The sequence below is a fragment of the Coccinella septempunctata genome, chromosome 5, assembly GCF_907165205.1.
Source record: "Coccinella septempunctata chromosome 5, icCocSept1.1, whole genome shotgun sequence".
NCBI classification, from domain to species: domain Eukaryota; kingdom Metazoa; phylum Arthropoda; class Insecta; order Coleoptera; family Coccinellidae; genus Coccinella; species Coccinella septempunctata.
In genome coordinates this window covers 28,353,717-28,379,846 of record NC_058193.1, presented here as the reverse complement: position 1 = coordinate 28,379,846, position 26,130 = coordinate 28,353,717, and the positions used below count along the sequence as shown (strand labels likewise).

The window sequence follows — 26,130 nt, the reverse complement described above, 5'->3', positions numbered from 1 at the left end:
TGTGTGGTGGTCTTGACCGCCCTAGGTCCTTGGCCATGTAAAATGTTGAAATTTAGTCAAATAATTTTCAATCACTCGGTATAGGTACAATTTCCTATTGAATCTGCAAAACAACTTCTATGCACTATGGACAGTAATAAGATTTATAGATAGACGGGCCTAAATAGGTCATTTTATAAGGAGGGTGTAAATTATGGTCAAATTAATATAACAAGAAATATCGAAGATTGAGATCTGAAATTATAGAAAAATGCCATTTCAACGAAGAAAATCGAAACGAGGGGAAAAAGGCTTTCGAAAATGCTCGCAATAGACTCAGCATGTTCGAAAACCTATATTTTTCATACCAAACTTTCTGACACTGTTCGCGTGAAAATAAGTTTTTTTGTTTTACAAATTTTCATTTTCGAGTTCACTTTGAAGGGCTCTATGGAGCGCAATTCTCTATCGAATCTATGTTTGCTTTTCTCGTACCTACAAAATAACTTCTACGTACTCCATTTCCTGGGACAATAATAGGATACCCTGATTTTTAGACAGAGCAGCGAATATTTCATTTTAGGAGGGTAATCACTTGCTTATTTTTTACCCGAAAAATCGAGTATTCGTGTTATGGTGGGAGCTTTGGAGACTTGGGAGTATTCAACAATTCATGTGTTTTCATCCCCTATCCAAATCCCAAATCACATTTCATGTTATTCATCATTATTGGGTACTTCTATAAGTTGAAGAGTAATTGATGATTGACCACCATGATCTTTTGTAAATTTGTCCAAATCAATCAAAAATTCACAAATGAAAATATGATCCCATTCTTAAAAATCTGATACTTTTTATCTGAGTTACTTCCTGTCTTAACTCAAAGTGACATTTAAGTATTTCTGTCGTGACGCGTGAAGTAGTTTAAAGATTCTTATAACTCAATGCTACCCTACTTAATTTTCTTTCTACTGATAGAACATTTCGAAGGTATTGAAGCACATTCATTGGGAAGCCAAGAATTAGAACGCTCTATAAGATCCGCGGATTGTTCAATTTATGGCTTGAAAATGACGACTTGGTAGGTTCATGCAGAATTGATGACAATTACAAAATTAAGCACCAGGGAAGTAGAGAAGAATTCATTATTGAGAATATCTCAATTGGTTTCAGCGATTTACAGGTGTCCCGCTTTGGTAATGAAAGATTCATGGCTAAATACGAAAAAACTTGTAATCTAAAGGATGTGAATTTCTATTTCCATTTTGGGAAAGGTGAGATATTGAATTTAATAATGAATCGTCCTTATCTTTGATGACTTGATGTCCAGGAATTCGTTTGTGCCAAAAAGAAAGGTCGCACTGGGATCCAAAAGTCAACAATTTTTTCATAATTTTGTTGTTGTTGGCTTACTAGATCTGTTTTCAATAACATTTTGTATATTGTTGTATGCAAAAAATCCCATTATTGTTACTAACCCAAAAGTTCGCAGCAGGAATACGACAATATATGCCTTATTCATTCGATGCTGAACTAATTCGATACCTCATGAATACGAATACTGAAGTAGGAAGAAAGTTGCGATAAAATACATTTAATTTTTTTCAAAAATAGAAATATTCGAATGATTTTTTTTGACAACAATGGAATCATAAGAATCCAATGATGTTCTGAGAAATTCACAGCGGTAATCATGCAGCACGTGATATATTTCTCCCGAATAGAGTTGAATTGAAATTTTTATATGAATCAACCGCTTAATGTTTCATTGTGCTCTTTTCATCTTTACAGAGGGAAAATATGCTTTTTCTTTGTCATCTAAAAAGCCTGTTACCAATTTATCTTCCATGAAGAAGAGACTCGAGGCTAACAAAAAAGTTTTTCAACCAGGAACTCACTTCATCTACGTCGCAATGAAAGCCAAGAGCTTGAAGAATGATGAAATGAGTACATCTAGCGATAAGGTACAAAATTTATATATTGTAGAAGGATGGGTTATTGATCTACTGCAGAGGTTCCCAAACTTTTTTCTCTCATGGACCACTTTCAAAATTTTGCTAGTTTCGGTGGACCCCCTGCGTACATTTCTACCATATTCCCAAAATTCAAAACAAAAAATGTGAAGATTAAATCAAACAAAAAAAATTTGCGTTGAAGCTGCGTTCCAATCACGAATTTCGAAAAAAATTTGAGAATAATTGGTTAATTAATTGATTTATTGTGATGTGAATGGTTGTAAGAAAAGAAAAGTTGGCCAATCAAAGAAGTGATTCCATCCAACTTTTCTTTTTCGTCATCCACTGGCAGCACAAGAAATCAATCAATTTTCTTTTATTTTATTCAGAAAACTCCCCATTCGCAGATGGTAGGGATAAAAAAAATAGTATATTTGCTTTAATATTCAAATATGTAATTATTACAAATAATATTATAATGTAATATGATAACAATATAAATAAAATCAAACATTAATAACGTAATATAACTATAATGACAAAAAACTCATAATTTTAATGGGAGGGATGTACTTGATGGATTGACAGCAAATTATCAATATTTGGCTTCAGTTTTGTTAGGAATAACCGCAAATCTCCTCGTTCTGTGATATTTAATCTGCTCCGTTTTTTTGTTAAAAGATTTGTGACGACACTGAAGCTTTTTTCGACAAGATATGACGAGGGAAAGGCTATCAGAAGCTTTCTCGCAATTCCCCACAGTCCAGGATATTTTTCGGGTATTTCTGACTGCAGCCAAAATGCTTGATATCCTCTTTTAAATTTAACCTTCAGTTCCTCATTAGTGCTAAGTTCAAGTAGCTCCTCTTGTAATATTACAATCCCCACTTCCGTTTCATCAAATGGATTTATGATCCATGGTGGTATTTCCATTGTCAAGATATCTTCAAATCTGATTTTAAAGTCATCATGCAGGGCAATTAAATGTTGAACGTATGTCTGAATATCCTCATCAAGGCATTCTACCTGTGACAGGTTTGAGAACTGAGAAAATTCTCGCCGACTAATATTTTGCTTCATAAATTTCAATTTTCCAAGAAAAGCTGAGACTGCACCCTTTGTTTTTATTAAATTGAGGCTATCCCCTTGTAATTGTAAGTTGAGGTCATTGAATTTTTTGAACAAATCTGTCAAATACGCGATGTCTGCTTTCGAATTGATCAGGTTTTTTTTCAAATCTGAATCTCTACTATCCAAAAACTGTAGAACAGATTCAAAAAGTGAGTAAAATCTTGTTAAACATGCACCTTTCGATAACCAGCGTACTTCAGTATGTAAGAGCAATCGTCGAAAATCTTCATCATTTTCATCGCACAATTGCGCAAATAAACGCGTATTCAATGCATTGCTTCTTATTTTGTTAACTGCATTAATCACAAATTGAAGCGATTGGTGCAATCTGCCACACAAATTTTTTGCTACGAGGTGTTGTCGGTGGATGACACAGTGAATTGCAATTACCTCTGGTACAATTCTTTTAAGATGGCTTATAAACCCACGATATCGCCCGACCATGGCAGGAGCTCCATCTGTTGCCACCGAAATAACGTTTGTGAATGGTATCGATTTTTCCCTGAAAAAATCACTCAGGATATTGAATATTGATTCACCTTTAGTGTCCGTGTCCAATGTTTTCGCGAAGAGTAGCTCTTCATGCATTTCTTCGTCCATAACAAATCGAACATAAGCCAATAGTAATGCTTCATTACCAGGTAGAGTTGACTCGTCCAATTGTATAGAAAAATGAGTTGTTTGCAGATAATTACACAAGAAACTTTCAATATCAGAGCTCATTTCATCAATACGTCTTTGTACAGTGTTGTTACTCAAAGGAATTCTTTTGAGTATGTCAAATGGAGATTTGTGCAGAACAGTTTTCAAAACCTCTTCAACAGCGGGTAAAATTAATTGTTCTCCAATGGTGTGCGGTTTTCCAGATTTCGCTATAAGCAATGAAATATTGTAAGATGCCCGCAAGCCATCCTCGTTACTTTCAGACGTTGAAGCGAACATGCTTTGCACAGTGGGTCTCTTTTCATATTTTTCCTTCAATGTTTGAAAATATTTCAAATCTTTACCTACTTTATCGGGATGACACCTTCTTAGATGATCTTCGAGCTTCGATGGTTTCATAGAGTCATTGCTCAAAAGTTTGTTGCATAAAAGGCATATGGGCAATCGCTTATCTGCCTTTGATGGAAGAAAACCAAATTTTAAATAATCAACACTGTACTGTCGACATTTTTTCTTAGATTCAGCCATGTTGCGTATCAGTTACGTACCTGTAAATAAAAAGGCTCTGTTTTAGTCTTCTTTAAGACGGTTTTCTTCAACAGAATATGATTATTTCAACAGAATTTGATTGAATAATTATTGCAATGAAATAAAAAAAGTACCGGCAGCAAACTGATTCTAATAATTGATAGCAATAAATTGCTAAGATCCATAATAAACTTTTAAGAAAACAGCTGAACCGATTAATGTAAAGTGGAATATCCATTGATTCTATTTGGATTTATGTATTTCGGTAAATTGTATACCCATAACAAATAGCCAAATTAGTATGTAGGTACTTACTTTTTCCGACACTGGCAAACACTAAAATCGATTCACTTAACTTTTCTGTTCGAAATTCCGGAAACAAATGAGTAACGTTGATTCTTGGCATTCGTATTTATATTAGTGAAGAATCCAACAAGTCCGTGCAAGATTGAAAGCTTGCACACCACAAGTCGTATTTCGTATTTGCATTTCCAACCAAGCGCTGCAGACGGCAGAGGCGGCCCTTTTCAAGTCTCGACACGTTGTACTGAATATGGAATATGAAAGATTTACAAGTAACAGTCGGTGAACTTCTCAAAATATTATCTGCCTACGTTGATAGGTGAAATAAAACCAACATTTTAGTTCTTCACTATCGAAACCAGATAAATTTTCGTGGACCCCCGCTTGCGAACTGCTAACCCCCATTTTTTTGTCACGCCAACGTGGACCCCCATCGAGTCTTCCATGGACCCCTGGGGGTCCACCAGGACCACTTTGGGAATCAGGGATCTACTGCATTATTGAACTAACCACAGATTACAGAGAAATCTCTGTGAATCTCTGTAATCTGTGTCATTTTAGTTCAATATTGCTATCACTTCTTTCAAAACTTCTTGTGGATAGTTTACGTCAAGCACACTGTATAATTTTCCTCCCATTCATTCTTCAAACCACGAAGGGACGTGAACAGTTAACTTGAGTTCTAATTTCTCATTCAATTCCAGTGTAAATTCTACATAAGACATGAAAATGCAACAGCAAATCTAGGAAGATTGAACAGAAACGTAAGAGTTGGACAGAAATTTTTCTTTGACGGATCTAGATGTTTGAATAATGACTTAGAAGACAGGAACATAGACTTGGAGTTTAGATGGAAGTGTACTAGTTCGAATAGTTACTGTGAAGATTTTGCACTCCCAGGAAGTAAGAAATTATTCTCATTCATCTACGAGTATATTTTTTTTTATTCTGAGCTTCTAAGAATGAATAGTTTAAAAATATTCAAAATGTAACATCTTCATTTTTCATTCGTAGATTATTATTGATCTACGTGATTTCTTCAAAAGAAACTAGAGAGTGAGAATTAGGGACGCGAACAACTCATTCATATGTTGTATCTACTCTAGTTTGTCTTACTCCACTCCACTTCACTTCACTGTTTATTACTCTACTATATTCTCCTTTGTTCTGCTCTTCTCTACCTGAATCCACTCTATTTTTCTATAGGGACATATTCTATACTTCTAATCAATTGAACATGAAATGGTGCGCGTTTGTTCCACTCTTTTATACTCATGTTTTTAATTGGAAGTTTTGATATGATGGTTCCTTCTGCATAAATGTGAAATTATTGAAATAAGCTGTGTACTTGGTAGGTAATGTATCAATGAAGTGGAAAATACACAAAATACCACCATACCTTTAGAAACACTGCATATACCACTTATGTAACAGATTATTATTGAGAAAGCAATAACCCACCTGAAAAATAGATAATATTTTTAGACTATAGGGTGAAAGTGCCAAGGGAATATGCGACCCAAGGGGCACGTTTCAATATCACTGTGGAAGTAAGATCATTGCCAACCTCTTGGCAGTCCGCTAAGCAGTTCATATTGGTGGATGACACTAGACCTTTTGCAGTGAAGTAAGTTCCTATAGAGATTTTTAATTTGTTCAGAAACGGTAGATTAATGCTCTGGTAACAATATTTACGGACGGGGTTAATATGCGTCAGCAAAAGGGCGATGAGTACAAAGAATATAGGTACTTATACAACAAACAGATCCACAGAAGAGAAAGAACAGTGCAGTTTTTCTGAAGTACGATGATGTTGCCAAAATACGGTTCGTGGTTGTGACGAAAACACCCCTGATGGTTTTCCAGGAGAAGTTATTTTTTGTTTTTACTTTTCAATTAGCTTGGCGTGGTGGAGAAGGCCACAAGTGCTTAATTTCGTACTTTAAAGAAGAAAATAACGTAGATGAAAAACAGAAAGAATTATTTAGGATCCTGTGTTTACTAAGACGAGAGAGGTAGAATTCTATATCTTGCAAAAAGTGGTCTACAGGAAACGAATTGGGAGACACCAGCAATCACTCGCAGTATCCTCTTCTGCGCGATTAACAGACTCGGAGCCAAAGATGAATTGTCCCAAAATAGTAGGCCATACCTCAAACGTGACTCCACCTGCGCATGTACATTAATGCCAGCTGATCTGGAGCCAACACAATTTTTAAATTACGAAATAGAAAACACTGCGAGCTTAATTTCATTAAGAGAGACTCACAATGATCTCTGAAGCAAAGGGTGTCATCCAAAATCATTTCCAAAAATTTAAGAGAAGCAGTCTGAGGCAACGGCTCATCATGGTCATTTAACTTTACCTCAAGCGGTGGAACATGCTTCTGTCTATTGTGAAATCGAACAATTTGAGTCTTATTTTTTATACACCAATTCAATGTGTGCTTCATTATTTCCGAACAAACATCATTGAGTCCTCCATCACTCCCGTCACTGACAACAAAAAAGTGGCAATTGATCTAGATTAGATTAATGTAGATGATAAATAGAATAGGCCCCAACATTGAACCTTGGGGAACCCCGATATTTACCTCTCTATTTTGGGAAGAATGATTTTTAAGAACATTTAAGAGATCTCCATGCGCAGGGTGTGGAAGGATCTGTAGATTACGGTTGGGTTTCTTCAGTCACCTCAGGAGGGCATACAGTCACAAGTAGCCCTAAGAAATTATAAGTTTGATCGTTTTATCTTTTTGTAGATTTATTCTCGGTAACGGGATACGGCAATGGCAATGATGATAAATGAAATAGTTTCATTATATTTTCATAATATAGCTGTATAACAATACAGTTGCGCAATTTAAAATAATATCCGACCTATCCAAGCATGAATTCATTCATTTTCAAGCTGCGTCCAATTTTGTGGAAAATATCCCAACACGCTGGATCCGAATGAGGAAGGTGTTATCTTAGCGGAATGCCAATTTGGTTTTCCTTGTAACAAATATAAGAAAGAAGAAGTACGTGGTGCTCTATTTGATGATAAAGGAATGTTGCTTGCTACCTTTAACAATTTCGCAGAACCGTATGGCTTAACTATGAAATTGGAGCCAGGAGCGAAATACCTGGTCAAAGCTATCTATGGTGATATCAAAGATGGTGAGTGGGAGCAGTTATTTATTGGATGGAATTAACTTTGTGGTGTCGGTAATCGAATAGAAAATGATTTTTTGAATGGTGGAATTCAGTGTTCTTCTATTCATTCCGGCACAACTAGAAAACTGAATTGTATGATTTTCACTGACATGAGTTATTTAACCATTTTTTACACGTGTTTCGCTATCACCGTAGTATCTTCAGGTGGCTAAAGATATACTGAATTATTTGGCAACGAATGAGAATATAAAATTTGTTTTCAAATGTGAGGCTTTTTTTGACCGAAGGTAGAACTCATCAAAATAAGTCGTTTAACCAAAAATTTTCCATATAAAATATCCAAGATGGCTGAGATACAACCCCTGGAAGTTCGACAAAATTTCATTGAATTTCAAGTACGATACTGTGAAAGGTGACTCCGGCATCGCAAAAACGAAACAAAACATAAACATATGGCTGGACAATGAATGGTTCAGTACAAAGCTCATCGGATTAGATGCATCAGGTCACTTTTGAGAGAATCATAATTGTTGTATCGTGCAATTGAGGGTGAAAAAAAAATGTAGAAAATCGAGGCAGTTTTTTGAAAGCGATGTTTCTCAAATTCATATACCTACATATACTTACATAGGATGTAGGTACCTATGTATGTATTGATATGAGGGTACTTTTATTATTGTGAATACAATTTTCTTTCTTCTTTTATTCTACTAGTTGAAAACAAATACCAGGGACTTATCGAGGTCAAGCTGATCGTTGATTGAGTCAAAGACAAAGGTTGTAAAATAACTCAAGTTGGTACAAATCATTTAATTCACTTTTTCAGTTTAATAATGGATTTTCATCAAGTATCGACAATCATTTCGACTCTCAAAAAAAGCCTTGTTATAGGATATCGACTCACAGATCATTTTTCGTTTTAGAAGTGTTTTTGGGCCAAACGTCCTTCACAGTACTGGGTGTTCCCAGATTAGAAAATTGTAAGGCTGTCCCCCCAAAAGGAACACCTCTAACCAAGTTTAAAGTTGTATGTGATTACGATAAAGAGACCCGGAAGAATTTCGAGATACAAGTTAAGAGCGGTGAAACTGGTGAGTTCCACATATTTTGATACCTAGCAGTAGTGAAAGGTTGAGGAAACTCGAAAAATCAAATAGCTCAGATATTCACAGTTTACGTTCAGGAGATTTTTCTTGTACTTTTTTCTTCTCTCGGCAGAACTCAGAATTGAATAATCCTTCATATGAGAAACGTAAAAATAAAAAAAAAAAATTGAACCACTTATTTCCACTCCCTTTATAACCGAAATCTCCAAAATTATTTTAGTTCAATAGAGAATTTAGAAAAATATTATTAACCCAATATTCAGATTTCAAATATGTCCAGTTCTCCATAAACTACTCATAGGCACTCCAACTGTATATATATGTTTTGTTTTTAATTATGATTTTTTCCTTTTTTAATTTAATTCAATTTTTTTTGGGTTGAGCAAGAGTTCACCTCATTGCCATAATTTAATGAAAAATCCATTAACTTTCGATCGGAAATGGAAGGTGGTTTGAAAGATGATGTTGTTTCCTTACAATATATGAAGATTATTTCAATCTATTCGATCTATTGGCCAATAATCAGTTGGTGCGAATTACACGATATTCAATTTTCTAGTTGTCTTCTCGGCCAGTGCAACGAATCTGGAAGATATAGAATTCTTAGTGTCTAGTAAGAATGCAACAGTCTTCGCCAAATTAGAAGATATTCACGATGTTTATTTTCAGCAACAGGTCCAGGTCAAAGTAAGTTGTGTTTATGTCCCATTCAAATATTTATTAACGAAAATGTTAGTGTTAGATCATGCATTATGCGTTTGACGAGGTATGCTAGTTAGCATTGAATATTGACTTCCATAGGCCAATATTCAACTTTATAATGTAACCGATAGTTCAATATCGATTGACTTTGTTCCTGTCTTCATTATTCCTCCGTACTTTCTAAATCTTTAACTCAGAAAGAATACTGATCTGAGTACAATGTTTGGGGGTTTCATTCTGACTTATCTTATACAGGGTGTCTGTAAACAAATGTGAAGGAGTAAGGGAGATATAAGCAGGGGTAATTCCTAAAAATTTCTTTCGAAATCGACCTCCCTTCCAAGATACAGCCTCTCAGCCTCTGGAAGGCGATGACGAGTTGACAGTTTTTAATTTTTTCACGAAGCACTAAGTAGATGTTACTCAGAATTTTTTTAGATCTCATAACTTTATTATTAGGGGTTGAAAATAACAACCCTTCATGATTTTCCGTGTAAAATTGATTTCATGGGTTAGATTTACGAAAAATAAAATTCTCATATGGTTTTCCATTCAAATATGGAGAAAAAAGTCTGTTGCAAAATTTCGATACAGTCGATACTTTTCTCGGAACAAATAAAAACTTACAGCAGTGTACGAGGTCTATGAGGCAGAGAGTTAATGCATGTATTTTAGCGGGAGGAAGTCATTTTATGGATGAAATGGAATGAACAGTGATCAGAACTGCTTGTAAGTTTTTATTTATTCTGAGAAAAGTATCGACTCTATCGAAATTTTGCAACAGACTTTTTTCTCCAGAATTTGATGGGAACCCATAAGAGAATTTTATTTTTCGAAAATCTATCCCACGAAAACAATTTTTGAAGGAAATCATGAGGGGCTGTAATTTTCAACCCCTAATAATAAAGTTATGAGATCTAAAAAAATTGTGTGAGTAGCATCTACTAAGTGCTTCGTATTATGTATAGTTTTATAACTTAGTGTTTTTTAGAAACCGTAAAAAAAAATTAAAAACTGTCAACTCGTCATCGCCTTCCAAAGGCTGTATCTCGGAAGGGAGGTCGATTTTGAAAAAAAAATTATAGAAACTACCCCTGTTTATTTTCATCGAGAAATCATCTCCCTAAGTCCTTCGCATTTGTTTACAGACAGCCTGTATAAACTGTAACAGGATATCTGATTTTCCATAACCGGAAAATGAAAAACCTCTAATTTGGCATGGAATGTAGGTATTCATTTCTCACGTCGAGAATTACGTATTCCAAATTTCAATTCAATAAACCTTGATTACATGAATTCGGGAAAATATGCGAATTTTAATTATTTTCTGGATTGCTTGCGAGGAAAAATACGAAAAAAATTCAATTGAATTTTTCCAGATAGTACCATTGATAAAAGATGTTAAGAATATGAGTTCGGCAGCAGAAAACTTGAATAATATTTATGAGGGTAGGACGAATCATACTGTATCAGTAAGCGATCTGATCAAGAAAGGTGACCATCAAGCCGCTGTTCAAATAATTGATGTCGTTGCGCGAGAAATGGCTAAACTCCACATCAAGACCGAGGAAGATAAAAAAATTGTTAAAGATGTGAAAAAGAAAATGTTGGCTGATCTGGCAGGAGTAAGGATATACCTCTTCGGCTGCATTCAGACGATCTCTACGCAATATACAACACAAAATTCATTTCCTTTTTTGTAGAATAATGATCGAAAACGTCAATTTTTTTTTAATTAACGCAACTTTCCTCGAATAATCGACGAGTTTTTCAGGCATCCTCTGCAAGGGGAAGGGGGTACTTGAGTTTTTTCAAATAGAACCTCTTACTTTTTGTGCCATATATGTTGTTGTTGAGGACTATTTGTTGTTATAGGGATGAAATAGTTGCAATTATCGAATTCGATTTTTTTTATACATATACACATTTTGAGGCAACATGCCCTTTCCATATACCTCCAGGTGACAGTGACATGTAACCCCCTTATCAAACTATAAACTAAACCTAATGGATGAAATATCTGAAATAAAAATCGAAGAGAATTGAATTATTTTATTTTTCATAAATTGCTCATCTACGAAAAAGGCATGTGTTCTATAATACTTCAGAAATATCAGTATTTTATTTGTGGCACAAAAAGTTAGAGTTGCCTTTGAAAAAACCCTACCACCCTCCACCACTCTTCTCAAAAGTTGAAAGGTTGTGAATTTGAAATACCAATTTACCCGTTAGAGCATTTTTTTATAAAGTAGTAAATACAGAAGATTTTGTTCATCATTTTCAACTCACACCCAAATCCAGAGTTCTGAATGATTATTATTTTGTTCTGTGGAATCTACATCTTCCAAAGCTTGAAATATTAATATTTCATTTCAATTTTGTTGTAGGATTCGATTATTTTTAATCAATAATACTCTGAGCGGATAAACCCATTATAGATGAATCCTATTCCATCTGAGAAACTTTGCAACACTTCAAATAATTGAATTTTTTTAGATACACATTGAAGACATCGATTTATCGAAATCTATCAGTGGGGTACTGTCGATGATTGCACAAGATAAAAGGGACCACGCATCTGATCCAGATATGGCCAAAATGCTTTCTCAAACATGCAGTACCGTGTCGAAACAGCAACTTTATTTGGTAGAAAACGATCAGTACGACTCGATCAGTAAGAGAGAAATTTCAGACATAACGAAGTGAGAAACGTACTAGTTAAGGAGCCTACAGATTACTCTGACGTGACGTGGGCCCACGTCATAATGCGCATGATTAAAAAATGTAACATGGGATTTTGCGCGGAAGCGTTCAAACTGGTCTGACGTGACGCTGGACGTGCAATACCACGTCACGTCAGAACAATTTGAACGCTTCCGCGCAAAGTCCTTCGTTGGATTTTGTAATCATGCGCATTATGACGTGGGCTCACGTCACGTCAGAGTAATCTGTAGGCACCTTTATTCATTTCCATTTAGATCTTGATATTTGTATACATTTTTCAGCAACCTCATGACTTGTAGCGAGGCCGAAATACCTCCGTATTATGAAATGTTCAACGAAACTGCTATCGAAATACAGATTACTACTCCATTCCCAATAAATCTGAATCTATCGGAGAAAACCTTTGAGGATTACCCTCAATATGTTGCAGATGATCTGATAGAAATGAAAGTGAACGATGTGAGTACTCTTGGATTACCTATATGAGATGAGACGAGGGCATTGGATATTATCGCCAATCTACTTCTCTTTTTACGGCATTCCTTAAAAAATGTTAGTGTTTCATTGCCTAATTTTCCTATTATTTAGTAACTTGAACGATTTTATGCGGTGGTTTATTTCGATACAAATAGACAGAAAAGGAGCAGGTGTAAAAACATAGTATGTTCAAAATCTCACCAATAATATTCGTCCAATTATTCACCAATTTTTTCCCATTGCTCATCACAATCTTCTTCTTGTTCGAACCTTCCAACAATCGTCGAAAAATTGGGGTGAAAACGAGTAACAATAACAGCACTTTGTTAACATAAGCACTTTCGATAAACTCTCTCAATTTCTACACTGTTTTCACCCCAAATCGGACGATACATAAATTTTTTCAAGTGAACTCATGCAACTAATCAGTTAGACTCGGTTTGTTTTGTTTCGTTTTTCAGATGCCGGAGACACCTTCCACAGTGCCTTACTTGAAATTTTATGAAATTTTGTCGAATTCCTAGGTGTTGTAGCCCAGCCATCTTGAATATTTTAAAAAGACAATTCTTGGTGAAATGACCTTTACGAGGACTTCAACCTTCTGTCAAAAAAAGCCTCACCTTTCAAAACACCCTGGATATCTCTCACCTCCGTAATAAAAATTGGGTATAGTCAACATCATAATTTTTTTTCCAGTTCTTGTCTTCTGCTGAGAATATCATGGAAATTTGTGATGATATGGGTGCAGCTTTGATACATTCGTTCAAAACAGATATGGATAAACCATGGGTAGTCCTCAGAGACAGAAGCATACTCTCGGTGATTAAAACAACCGGAGCCAAATTGGTGAAGGTCCTGTTCCATCAACATAAAGTTACTATAAATCCTACCCCCTTTCTGGAGAAATTTCGCTCAACTTTGTCAATGCGGGTAATATTTTTTCTAATTTTTACAAATACAGTGACACCTTTTAAAACTCATCGAAGTTCTGAAACGTTTGCACCACACACATTAGTGTTAAGTGTCCCTTAAAATGAGCACTTAACTTAAATTACGTTGCACCAGCTGTTAACTGACAATTAAATGGCTAAAGCTAACCTTAAATTTAAGTGCTCCTGTAATGACCACTTAAATATTTGAGGGCGGGATTCTAACCTAAAATAATTTGTTGAACTTTTGAACTTTTCTTTTGATGGACTTTGAAAATTGAATGAATTCATTACTGAAAACCAATTCTTTTGCCTTCATTGCAATGCCATCAGTCTTTTTATTTTCAATTTTGTGTCACAAATCTTACTATAGTTAGCAACAAACTCTTTTCATCTGTTGAGAAGTTGAGTGCTCTTTGTAGATTACCACCACCTGCTTGGCAATTATTCACCGTAGTCCTACTAACAACGACAATAAGGACATTTTCCTGTTCAACATTAATAAAACAAATTCACATAAGACCTTATTACAAAGAAAGTGTTGTACTTATATAAACTTAGGTACCTTTTATTTGACAATCCATTTTATTATCAATAATAATGCTAATTCAACAACAAAAAGTTGTTACTCTTTTATAATGATATAATAATTTACTTGAAACTGACTGACAGGACAATAAAGTTAAGGTTAATGAAATGACAACGATCATCGGCAACCGGCCAACCAATGAAATGGCTTTATTGGACTAGGATGAAGTTGCACCAAAATAAAAAACTGAAGTATCACTGGATATAAAAACTTAAGGGCCCCATTAATTAAGATTCTGTTAAGCTACAGTCATGCAACTGGGAATAAAATTAAGCATCCATTAACTTTAAACGACGCTTAGTTAAGTACCTCTTTTAAGGGTTATTGGTGCAAACGGGCCTCAGAATCCCGCGAAGTGACACCCATTGTCAATATGTGCTCATTGTGTACCATATAGAAATTAGGTCAAAAAATTAATAAGAGACAATACCCTCTTAACTCTTTTTAAGTACAAGGATCGGTTTAACATTATTTGCAATAGGTGCTAGGATGTTAAGAAGTTTAATATCTGATAATTCCGTGTAAAAATCACAACTGATGTCCTTTCCAGGTGTGCAGCTACTGGAAAGATCCTTTCTGGTCAGCATCACAGGATTACAAGATACCCACGAATGTTATCGAAGTGAGTATAAGAGATGAGGCAGAGGATAAGGATATAACGAAGTTTCAAGACCAGCCGATGAACGTTACTTTTCAAGTGTTCGAACACTTAGTGAAGAAGAAAATATCCAGAGGCATTGTTAGGCCGACAGACGAAACCTCGGATTCACAAGAAGACGACTTTTCCATTTTTATGATAAAAGTGAGGGCGGAGGAATCGTTCTTTGTAGATTTTCTGAATGTAGGGGAGAGCGACAACTTCGAAGTGAGTCTAAATTTATTCGTTCGTATAATGGACAAAATTAAATACGAAGTATACGAGATAAAATAATTGTCATGTATACGAAAAATTATCTATTATAGTCGAGCCTGCCAAATTGTTGATATTCGTTAATGTCAACAATTTTGAATTTCCCCTTTACTCCAGGTTATAATCGTTAGTATGGAAAGACCCCAACTGAGTCACTTCGACGACCCATTACGTTTGAATGCCGAAGACAAGAAATTTTTCGTCGAACATTCGCAGAATACGGACGAATGGTTTATGCTAGCCATCAGGCCAGATGAAGAACAGGAGGTAAGCTGAAAGAAAAATTTTGGTGAATACGAGTTGCAATGAACAGCATAGGGATGTCTACCAAGTGCTGGAACTGGCACCATTTCCTAAAGCTGACGTTTCAACGACTGTAAACTTGCTGCAAAAGTTGGACTGGCAATCAGCGTTCGTAGCTTGGTGGTTAGAGCGTCGGCTCAGTATATTGCAACCGCATGGTACTGAGTTCGATCCCGGGCTAGGGAAGAAACATTCTAGACGATACGGGTTCGGGCTACCATGCACTGTTGGGTTAAAATTAACAGTGCTGTGCCTACGGTGGCGTAAGTACACAGTAACAAAGCCTACACAGAACTCAACTGGTTCTCCGAACTCGTACAAGCTCACGAACTTCTGAGGATCTGACAGGTATTTCGGTACCTACAGAAAATCAGGATAATATGGTATAGTAATCAGGTTGTACTGCTCTCCTCTGGAGGGATTCTGCGTTATTAGAGATAGAATGACTGTCTGGGTGCTGCGCTCCAAACATGGGAGTAGTATTTATGGTCTGATCTAATTTAGGTCATGTAATATGGTCTCTCTAGAGAAGCCCAGGAACTGTTTCCTCAGCGAAAGAGTTACAAAACAGTCTTCTAGGGGCTCTGTAGAACGCGTTCTGACACAGATAATTCAATCGTTTGTAATAAATAGCACAATATGTTCTTTTATAGCCATTAGAAGGTGAAGTAGTCCTGGAATTTTCCGTATACACACCGAAGTGCGTGTCTTGGGATCCGAATAAGAGGGAATGGAAGTTTGCTTGTTCGGTGAGTGATGAAACTCTGATGTTCCTATCTGAATAAACCCTTTCAAGATATACATAACCACGACACAAGAAACCATCAATTGCCGCTGCACCCACCTGTCCATTTTAGCTGGAGCTTTCGAGTATAACGAACTCAAGGTACATCCCAAGTTTTTACGTCTAGACTTCGAACTAGAGGAAGCAAGAAGTTACCACGTCATCATAGCAGTTTGTATTGTTCTGGGAATCTACTTCTTTCTGTTGGTGTATGCGGTGCAGAAAAATGAGGTGAGATATTTTAATTGAATTGCTCTTTCGTTATGAATTAGTCATAACCGAAACCGCTCATTACAACCCTTGAGAAAGGCCTGAATATAATCGGTTTTTCCCTTCAAATTTGGAATTTATTATGTTTGAAAGCTGGCTCATTGATCGGGAGGGTCTTTCAATAGATGATTTTTCCGTGTTGGTGGACACTGGACGCTCATGTTGGGAAATCATCCATATACAGGGTGTATTTGAATCTTAAAAAAATATTCTGAATGTGAATTTCTCGGATATATCCTTTCTTTATCTTTCTCCAGACTATTGAGGATGCTGTGTATCTCATGTCTGATGTACCTGCTGACAATAGATTCGCCTACCTGGTTATCATAAAGACAGGAGGAAGGATCGACGCTGGAACTTCGTCAGACGTCGTTATACAACTTTTTGGTACAGGAAAACGATCACAGGTCATTATTCAATACATCGACCAAGTCAATTTCCGTGGTTGTGTCTCAATGGGCGAGTTCATCGGTTCTTGCCAACCTTGTTAATACACAAAAAAAACTCTCCCACTTTAGTGGGACACCTAATTTTTTAGATCTTACTCTACCTTTCGATGGATAGATAGGTTTATTGAAAACGGCCGTAAGTAGTTTAACACAACCTTGAATTTTCCGGGCTCAGTATCAAATCGAAATCAAATTGTAAATTTCCAGACGGAATAAATTTTACTCTATCCAAGAACTGGGTGTTTTCACAAAGAGATGGATGTCTACACATCATATATTTTCACAGGAACATGTGATAAACTTTCCCGATCCACTGATGGAGTTGCTTCAACGCAAGCAAAAAGATTATTTCGTTTTGGCTTCGCCAGTTCATCTTGGAAGATTGAATAGGCTGCATCTCTGGTTTGATTGCTCTGGAAGCTCACCGACATGGTAAAGTGGAACTTCTCGATGTTATATCTCACCTTCGTGAAAAGAACTTTACAGATTACGGTGTTTCGTTTCTTCTGCACAGTTATCAAGTTCGTTATTTTAAATGGAACACGGAACACCCTGTATATTTTTACATTTTTGAATTCCTTGTTAAATTTGAATATAAGTTTGATAACTCAACTATGTCTGAATTCTCAACGGTTTTCGAGAAATTTGACTTTTTATTAATATTTTGACAGTTTGAAGTACATACTTACATAAAGGACTATAGCTCCCTCCCCATTCTATTTAATTGATTCAAATTTGGACTGTGTCTAGTCAAAAAATGAAACACTAAAAATTTTCTTTGTAAATTACCATATTATATACAGGGTCCACGAAAACGTGGATCCATTATCAAAACAGAAATTCATCAAAATCTTAATTTATAATTAATCATTTATAAACTAGCCACAGTCCAAATTTGAATCAATTACATAGATTAGGGACGGAGCTATAGTCCTTCACGTGAGTACCTCAAACTGTCAAAATATTAATAAAAAATCAAATTTCTCGAAAACCGTTGAGAATTCAGACATAGTTGTGTTATCAAACTTCTATTCAAATCCAACAAGAAATTCAAAAATGTAAATATATATAGAGTGTTCCATTTAAAATAACGTTGATAGCAGTTTGTATAGTTCTAAATTTTCAGATCAAGATATACTCTATTCACTTTTATAAGAGCACTCGGTTGGCCATGAAGAAATTTCCTTGAAAATGAAATGTCTTTAATGTCATAAAGACGTTGCCACAACTAATATCGATTAATATTACAAAAGTTCAGGTGACGAATAAAAAAAAATTCTGTTTTAATCAAATAATTGTTGTGTGCAGGAAAAAATGCAATCCGGGTTCAGATGAATTTGATATGTATAAACGTGTTCTTGTTTTTGTACAGAACATAGTTGTGTGAAAGAATCGATTTTTCACAATAAATAATTTTCGTACTACACGTATACAGTATGGAATGTGTCAAATTTCCATGGCCAAGCGAGTGGTTTCATGAAAGTGAATGGAGTAAATTTCGTAATTCGTTTTCCAAAGGCTGAGTTCGGCTTGAAGTTCTACAGACCGAACGGAGAGAGCACGGGGAACGTGACGTCATTATAAGATCTCGTTCCCGGTCATTTTCAAACCCGAACGTACTGGGAGCTCCCTGTCGACATCACCTAGGAGTTTCGAATGGTTGTCAAGACGAGTTGACAACTTTTTGCCGCGTCCTATTTTGGCACTCCGAAAATAATTTTATAGAAATATTGATGAAAACCAACGACGTAATATGCATAATATGCATTCGATAAGTGCAATTTGTAAAAAAAATTAGTGATCATTTCGAAATATGGTAGAACACGAGATATGTAAGAATGAGAAGATTTGAAAATTGTTTTGGGTGCTTTCAAGATTCCCGCAGTTCCTCGGAGCTCAAGAAAACAACGACCAACGTTTAACAGAAATTTGGTACCGGGTGCTGGCCTCATTGTGCTGAGCTCAGTTTGCCGTCACCATTGACTAGAGGTGCTGCTAGCTTGTGTGATTTAATTATGTACCAAGAAATAAATAGTAATATCCTTGTCATTTATTTATATGGTATTATTTGTTCTATTTGATTTTTGTTAGTTTGAAAGCTTATCTGATATTTGAAAGTGCGAAATGAATTTGAACCATGCTATTATAAGATTTGGTGTTGAATTCTTTTTGGATTATGAGGAAGAGGAAAGTAAAGGCACCTGAAATGGTATCAACTTTCTTCAATATCAGATTGAATTCTACATTGCTTCAATGATTCCGCAGAAAATTTTTCTGAAATCTGAAAAACATCTTCCAATTTTCTCAAATAGGGCATCATTCCAATATCAATAACTTCGAGATTTTTGCTTCATATTCGTTGAACCGTCCGAAAAAATCATTTTGTTTTCCATTACTGCGGCAGAGGCAGTTTTTCAAAGAGGTACTCGTTAGTTTTTGTCACTGACGGCAGTCACAACTTCACACTTGACAGATCCCCATCGTTCTCTATCAGCAAACTCGGGGAAGTGCGAGCGTGATCGGAGAACATGCTCCGTCTCGACCCGAACAGAAAAGGGAATACTCAGAGATCGAAGTCGAACGCGATTGAAATACACTTGACATGCTCAGAGTCGAAAAGTCGCTAAGCCGAACTCAACCAAAATGAAAGTACTGAAACATTTTCATTCATGAGAAGCAATTCTAGCTCAGATTCCCTGATGGATCTAACAATATAGTTGTCAATAAATTTAGTAAGCAGTTTATTTCTGGTAGCTCTTAATTGTTCATTCCATCTTACAGGTACTGCGAATATATTCGCATATGCGACCTGCAGACGAAACAATGGTACATGTTTACGGTCAAAAATTGGTTCAAAATAGAAGGTGAACCGAAAGTCTTCATTAGTGTTCCTGCTCTTAGCGATAAAGAAATTAAGTACCAGAAAAAAAAGTATCAATTGCTCAGAAGTTTGCTCAGCTTCGGAAGATTCGACAAAACTATGTGGCATCTGTCGACGAGGTTAATTATTTTGTTTGAATCCGTATCTGTGAATTGCCTCTTTTCCTTGTTTTCAGATCAAACGATCCGAATTTCGGCTTTCCCAAACGTTTAACCCTAATTCTCTCAGTTATCATCTCTTTGATGATGATAACCATGGTACTTTATGGTAGACCCGAATTCAAACCAAGAGATACTATAACGCCCAATTGCTATTTCAAATTACGTCCAAGTATTTGGTTCAAGGGCTTATACAGTGCCCTGCTAACTTTTTTTCCACATATTGCTATCATGGAAGGATTCAAGTGAGTAAGAGATAGCCTTTATAATCCAAACAAAAACAAAGATGTCAAATAATAATGTAAGAACTAATGAATAGTGAATTTTTTCATGGAACGCTAAAAATTTTTTAAAAATTCCAAGGGACAGGAAATATTGGGTCCATTGTACATTGCCAAAATAGCTGTAATAATATACAGGGTGATTCATAACTATTGGGACATAGGCTAAGGGCAGATTGTTTGGACCAAAATATGGCGATAGGACCAAATATACCTCAATGAAATATTGCTGTGGAAAAAGATAGAGGGGCCTTAAACTTGAGGTTTTTATAAGGAGACAGAATAATATTTTCTTCGAAGTTCGAAAGTCCTTTATTGAAAGAATTAGAAAAGACATAGAAGTCGGAGTAGGCCACGTAGAACATTTAATTTGAGTTTATTCTTTTTATGTTACATTGTTTTCAAGTATGCTTTATCGTCGAAATGAATAAATAAAATAAATAAATCGTTACTTCAAATCCTCTTCCGATGCCCTGAAATGTTCAATTGTTTTTCTGTTAAAAACTGATGAAAAAATATACAGTGAAATTATTCAGTGAAATTATTAGCAAAAAACGAAAAAAAAATTCAACTTCAACGCCCTCTATCTTTTGCCACAGCAATATTTTTTTGAGGTATATTTGATCCTATCGCCATATTTTGGTCCAAACAATCTGCCCTTAGCCTATGTCCCAATAGTTATGAATCACCGGATACTGAATCATAATTGCGTTTACAGAAACTCAAGATTGCAGTTTCAGTCGAAAACTTCAAAAGATTCGAAAGCACTTTCACCGGCTTCCATGATACTTTTATGGTGAGAAATTCAGGTAGAACACGGTTTCATCCAACACTCAATTTTTCATCGGTTTCAGGTTCATCTTGATTTCCAACATAGCCATTCAATTGCACGTACTTATGATATTCGGCTACAAAATGGTTAAACCGACAACACTGGAATGGACAGTGTCAACTGGATTCGGTTTATTTCTATGCGTTTTCGTCCTGGATTACCTGTATAATTTTTTCCTCGTCCTTGTTGGGGGCGTTGCGAAACCTCTGAAAACGAACTACGATAAAATCATCAGGAATATAGAGAAGCAACGGAAAATTTTGTATCAGTTTATCGGACGATACATTTATAGGCCCATACTAACCCCCCTTTACGAGGTCATGTCCAGAGCTGACTATGCGGTATGAAAATTTCGAAGACATTATATGAGGTTCAAAATGCAAACAAATTATCTTGCTGCTTTTCACCTTTAGCGAAAAAGGGTAGAAAAAGCCTCTCTATTTGCCTAGTAGGCGGATATATTGTAGGGGATTAATTAACAACAAAATTTCGTTTATTGCCTTCTCGCTTAGGTCTGTCTGCTCTATTTTGTGACGAGGAATCACCGCGTCAATTTTTTTACAACGATTCATTGACACCCTCTGTATATCCATCGGGTTTTCAAAACGCCAAAATTTCCAGAGAAAACTAATTCACTTCAGACAAAGGAGAGAAATGGTCTGGCAAGTAAATGACTTCTTCATGATGATAACGTTCATTCTGCTGTTGTACGTCATAATATTGGCAGAGAAGGATACAGTTTACGATGTCAGAGGCCACGAAGAAGCTCTGAAACTGATAAACGGAGCGAAAAGCACTAAGCACAAACTGCAGAATGTACATCATATAAAAGAGTAAGACATTTCAATAGGTGTGCAAATTTGAAATTTCTCAGGAAGCTAAATTGCCTCTTATTTAATCCTAGATATAGATAGTGTCTACTCTAATAGAACATTGAAGTTGTATATCCGTAGGTCTACCTTTACTGGCAGATTTATCTTTTAGGTAGATTCCTCGCCTCGGGCGTGGCTCGTACGAGGCATTTCTTTGAGATATTTCATTAACGTGACTTTTAGTCAAATTTGAATAAAAAATTGAGGAATTCCAATTCCGCGTTGTTTTCTAGTTTCGAGTCTTTTATGGAAAAAGGCCTGATACCAGCCATCCAATCGTACCAATGGTACGGAAGGTACATTACCGAAAGTCCGGGTATGACAACAGACGCCTGCAATAAGTATCTTGGCGTCATTCGGCTTAGGCAGCACAGGGTGGAAGAGGAATCTTGCAACGTTACGATTCCGATGAAATTCCTCAACACCACCTGCAGGTCACCGGATTATTTCTTCCGCTATGATTTCCTCAACTACACCCCAGCCTGGAACAACACAATTCCCGAGTTTCACAGGTCGAGGCTTGGCTATGTTTGGGGGCATCAGGCTGGAATTGGACAAATGTTTTTCGGTGAGTATAACGATTAATTATAAATAAGTGACATTAAGATTAATACAATGACCAAAGATTATAGGGTAGAAAGCTCGGTAGAAAGTTAGGAAACGCCCTCATATCTCTAGTACTGAAAACCGACTACATTTTGGCCAGTGCAAACAAATTTGACAATGAGATGGCGCTGAAAACGCTATTTAATTACAGTGACTCTAACCAGACAGTGGTCACGTTTTCTATCCTTTTAGCAAGAATATGGCGGATTTGGTCACGTGACGTAACGTGAGCCAATCCGCATTCCGAATTAGAGATCATATCATTGAAATCTGTGCTCCATATTCTTGCTAAATTTCCAATTGTCGCCACTGTCTCGTTAGAGTCACTGTATTTAGTCGCTTCGTTTTCTATCTTTCTACTCTACCATCTTTGACAATGACAAAACAGTGACATGCAAATGTTTTTTTGAAATAAGCTTGTTTATGAGATGTAATTCAGATTTGAAGAAATAATCAAGCCACAATCAAAAAAGACTGTTGATAAACAGAATTTGCCATAATAATGTACACGTTATCATTTTTCATTTGAAAAATAAAGTTTCATCAAGTAGGCCCGAGAGTTTTTAAACATTATGTTCTAGGTCTTGCTGGATTTTATGATAGCGGAGGTTATGTTGCTTATCTCGGAAGAACGATTGAGAATTCCTATGTGAATTTCAACTATCTCAAACGTTACAATTGGTTGGACCCCCTCACAAGAGCTATAATAATAGAATTCTGCCTATATAACGTTAACAAAAACCATTTCCACTTTGCCGAAGTAGTTTTGGAAAAAACCCCTGCTGGATTTATCAATAAGGACGTAACAGTAAGAAATATTTTTTTCACCTAAAGCCCGTTTGCAACAGCCGAGAATTCTCTAGAGAATTTACTCGAAAATTCATGCGCCGTGAATTATTTACCGTTGCATACGCACTTTCGGTAGAATTCTCTGTTCACTTGCATACAAAATAATCTCTGCCGTTTTCTTGCGAGAATTTTGTTGAGAATTCTCCAGAGAATTCTCGGCTGTTGCAAACGGGCTTATGAATATAAAACTGAGATCAATGCCGATAAGTATGCAGCTTTGTGCGCTTGTTCAAAGTCATGTCAAAAAAATATGCATAATAATTAAATGAATCACCAATATATTGCTCTCTCATCTTGCTTTCAGATCAAATAATTTTTCCACTCATCTTCAATAATTATGAAACATCGAATCCTTCAATAGTTTTCGATATTTCGAGGTTTTCACCAAGAAATTAGATAATTTTTAGATAATTTAATTATCAGCAACAAGAAGGAGCTAGATAAACAGCGCCAACAGCGGTACGAGAATCGAAATTTCATATGTTTCAGTGAATGGCCCTTAAATTTATATTTTTACCAGTCCTAAGGTCTTAGTAGCACATTTGAAACACAGATGACGCTCACATCACTTTAGTCGCTTGGTTTCCCATCTTTCTAGTTATAATTTTTGGAGTAGCCTTTTAGCAACCGGCAGATCTTGAATACAGCTTCTCATTTTCGCAGGTTAAAACTGAGAGGGTGGTTAAGTACAGCACCAAAAGTCAAGAAATCGCTCTGGTATTCAGCATCGTTTTCATGGGATTAGTTCTAGGACTCTGCATCCGGACAGTAATAAGAATAATCAAAACCAAAGTTTGGTACAGGAGCGACCTTTGGCACATAGTAGATGTGCTGATAATCACCTTGAGTTTAACTTGGTTGGGACTATATTTCAAAAGATTGGATACACTGCGAGAATTCGTAAGACGCTTGGAGGAAAACCCGAGCAATAATTTTGTCGACTACTTCCCTATACTTGGCGTTGAGTCGTGGATGCGAATACTGGCTGCTGTCTTGATATGCATAGCTACAATCAGAATCTGGAGAATCGTTAGATTCGGCGTGATATTTCGTACAGTTGAGAGAACACTGATGCTCTCTACCCGTTCTCTGTGCATCATGCTTATGTACTATATAATCTTCCTCGTTGCCTTCGGCGTAACCATGTTCGTTTTATTAGGTTCAAAGGTGGGAAAGTTTCGGAATGAATACTACCTTCTGAAGTCACTCGTGTTGATATCGTTAGGTTTCGATGAAATCGAAAATGACGAAGTATCGCTCAACGAAAGGGGATTGGGCTATGTATTCTCCGTCCTGTATTCAGTCTTCTCCCAGTTTCTCACAACTTTATTCATAGCGGTTATCCTGGTTGGATACATGGAGGCACGTATATTCGCGTTTGAAGAAAAACTAGAATACAACCTCAAGGATTACACGATAGAGAGATACGACTTGTTGAAGAGAATGGGGCGTATACTTGCCCAAAAATTTCGCCTGACGGCTGGCGCACAACAGGCGATGCGAGAAGAAACAGTGACGCCCAAGGACGATGTGCTAAGGTACAAGAACTGCGTGCAAACCGACTCGATCAGAATGAAAGCTATGGCTAGCGTCGCGAAATGTGTGCTTCTGAAACGGCAGAAGGGTCTCAGGGTGGACGAATCGGATCACAGGTTGATGATGAGGACCGTGAGGAATCTGTGCAATAAAGAAGAGGGCCAGAAACAGTTGTTTTTCATGGAAGGCACGCCAGATTCCGGGTTCACCATGATCGACAATAGGAGACTCTTGATGATGGAGAGGCTCGTGAATGGTATTCTTGAAACTCCGGAAAGTAAAGCTAGAAGGATGGACATGGTTAATCAGGAGGAAGCTCTACTAGCGGATAATCTAGCGAGAATGATGAAGATGAATTATGAGTTAAAGTTGATACGTGACGTTGTTAAGAATATTGAAGTGACCCAAAAAGTAGATTGATATTCGATAAGAATAAACGTTGTTACTTGTTTTCGCTCATGTTATTATGATGACAAAGATTCAATTTAAAAGTCTTTTATCCAAAATCTTCTTATAATTGAAGTTTTATCCACACTTGGGAATCGTATAAAATACCACTTTATCCACTTGTCAAATTACTTTTTTCTACTACAGTACCTATTTTCATTTTAGTGTGATTTATTTCCTGCTCTGGGAGGTAGGAGATGTTTTCCTGCATTAGTGCGGGAAAGTGATGCAAAAACTGAAATGGGTCATCATATCTCCCAGGAGCATCTTCGTAGATCTAAATGTGACACATAGATATTCTAAGAAATCAATTCTTCTAGTAATAAATGTCCAAATTTTATCAATCTCGGTGCAATCATTCGGTCATGACGATTTTTTAACTGACCTGATCTTTTTGGGAATTTTTGAAGGTCAATCTTCGACACGCGTATATCATCGTAGATCTAAATGCGATACATATTCTGAAAGAGCCAATCTTCTAGTACTATATCTCGAAATTTCATTGACCTTGGTGCAACCTTTAGGTCTGGACGAATGTTTAACTGACCCCATCTTCTTGGCAAGTATACGAAAAAAAAAAAATTGTAGATCTGAATATGATACATATTCTAAAAGAGCAACTCTTCTAGTAACGAATCTCGAAATTTTATCGAGCTCGATGCAGTGGCATAGTTTTATATATTTGAAATTCTATAAGGTTTTTAATG

At 36.3% G+C, this 26,130-nt stretch overlaps 1 protein-coding gene across 2 annotated transcripts; it reads left to right on the top strand.

The window, feature by feature from the left end:
- Positions 1–889: 889 nt before the first annotated feature.
- On the top strand, positions 890–25,607 carry LOC123313712. 2 transcript variants are annotated; one of them, XM_044898695.1, is made up of 26 exons: positions 890–1,060; positions 1,153–1,253; positions 1,771–1,943; positions 5,264–5,462; positions 6,045–6,186; positions 7,471–7,721; positions 8,642–8,809; positions 9,384–9,511; positions 10,906–11,151; positions 12,023–12,228; positions 12,532–12,709; positions 13,424–13,657; positions 14,796–15,110; positions 15,273–15,422; positions 16,112–16,207; positions 16,255–16,473; positions 16,770–16,919; positions 17,248–17,393; positions 19,743–19,961; positions 20,018–20,245; positions 21,000–21,077; positions 21,136–21,454; positions 21,735–21,946; positions 22,219–22,553; positions 23,173–23,399; positions 24,104–25,607. In XM_044898695.1, exons 1-26 carry the CDS (start codon positions 924–926, stop codon positions 25,394–25,396), a joined length of 6,150 nt encoding a protein of 2,049 aa, XP_044754630.1. In that variant the 5' UTR covers positions 890–923; the 3' UTR covers positions 25,397–25,607. The 2 variants fall into 2 exon arrangements, with proteins under 2 accessions (XP_044754630.1, XP_044754631.1); XM_044898696.1 differs by lacking the exon at positions 10,906–11,151 and having other exon boundaries at positions 891–1,060; positions 24,104–25,606.
- Positions 25,608–26,130: the final 523 nt, after the last annotated feature.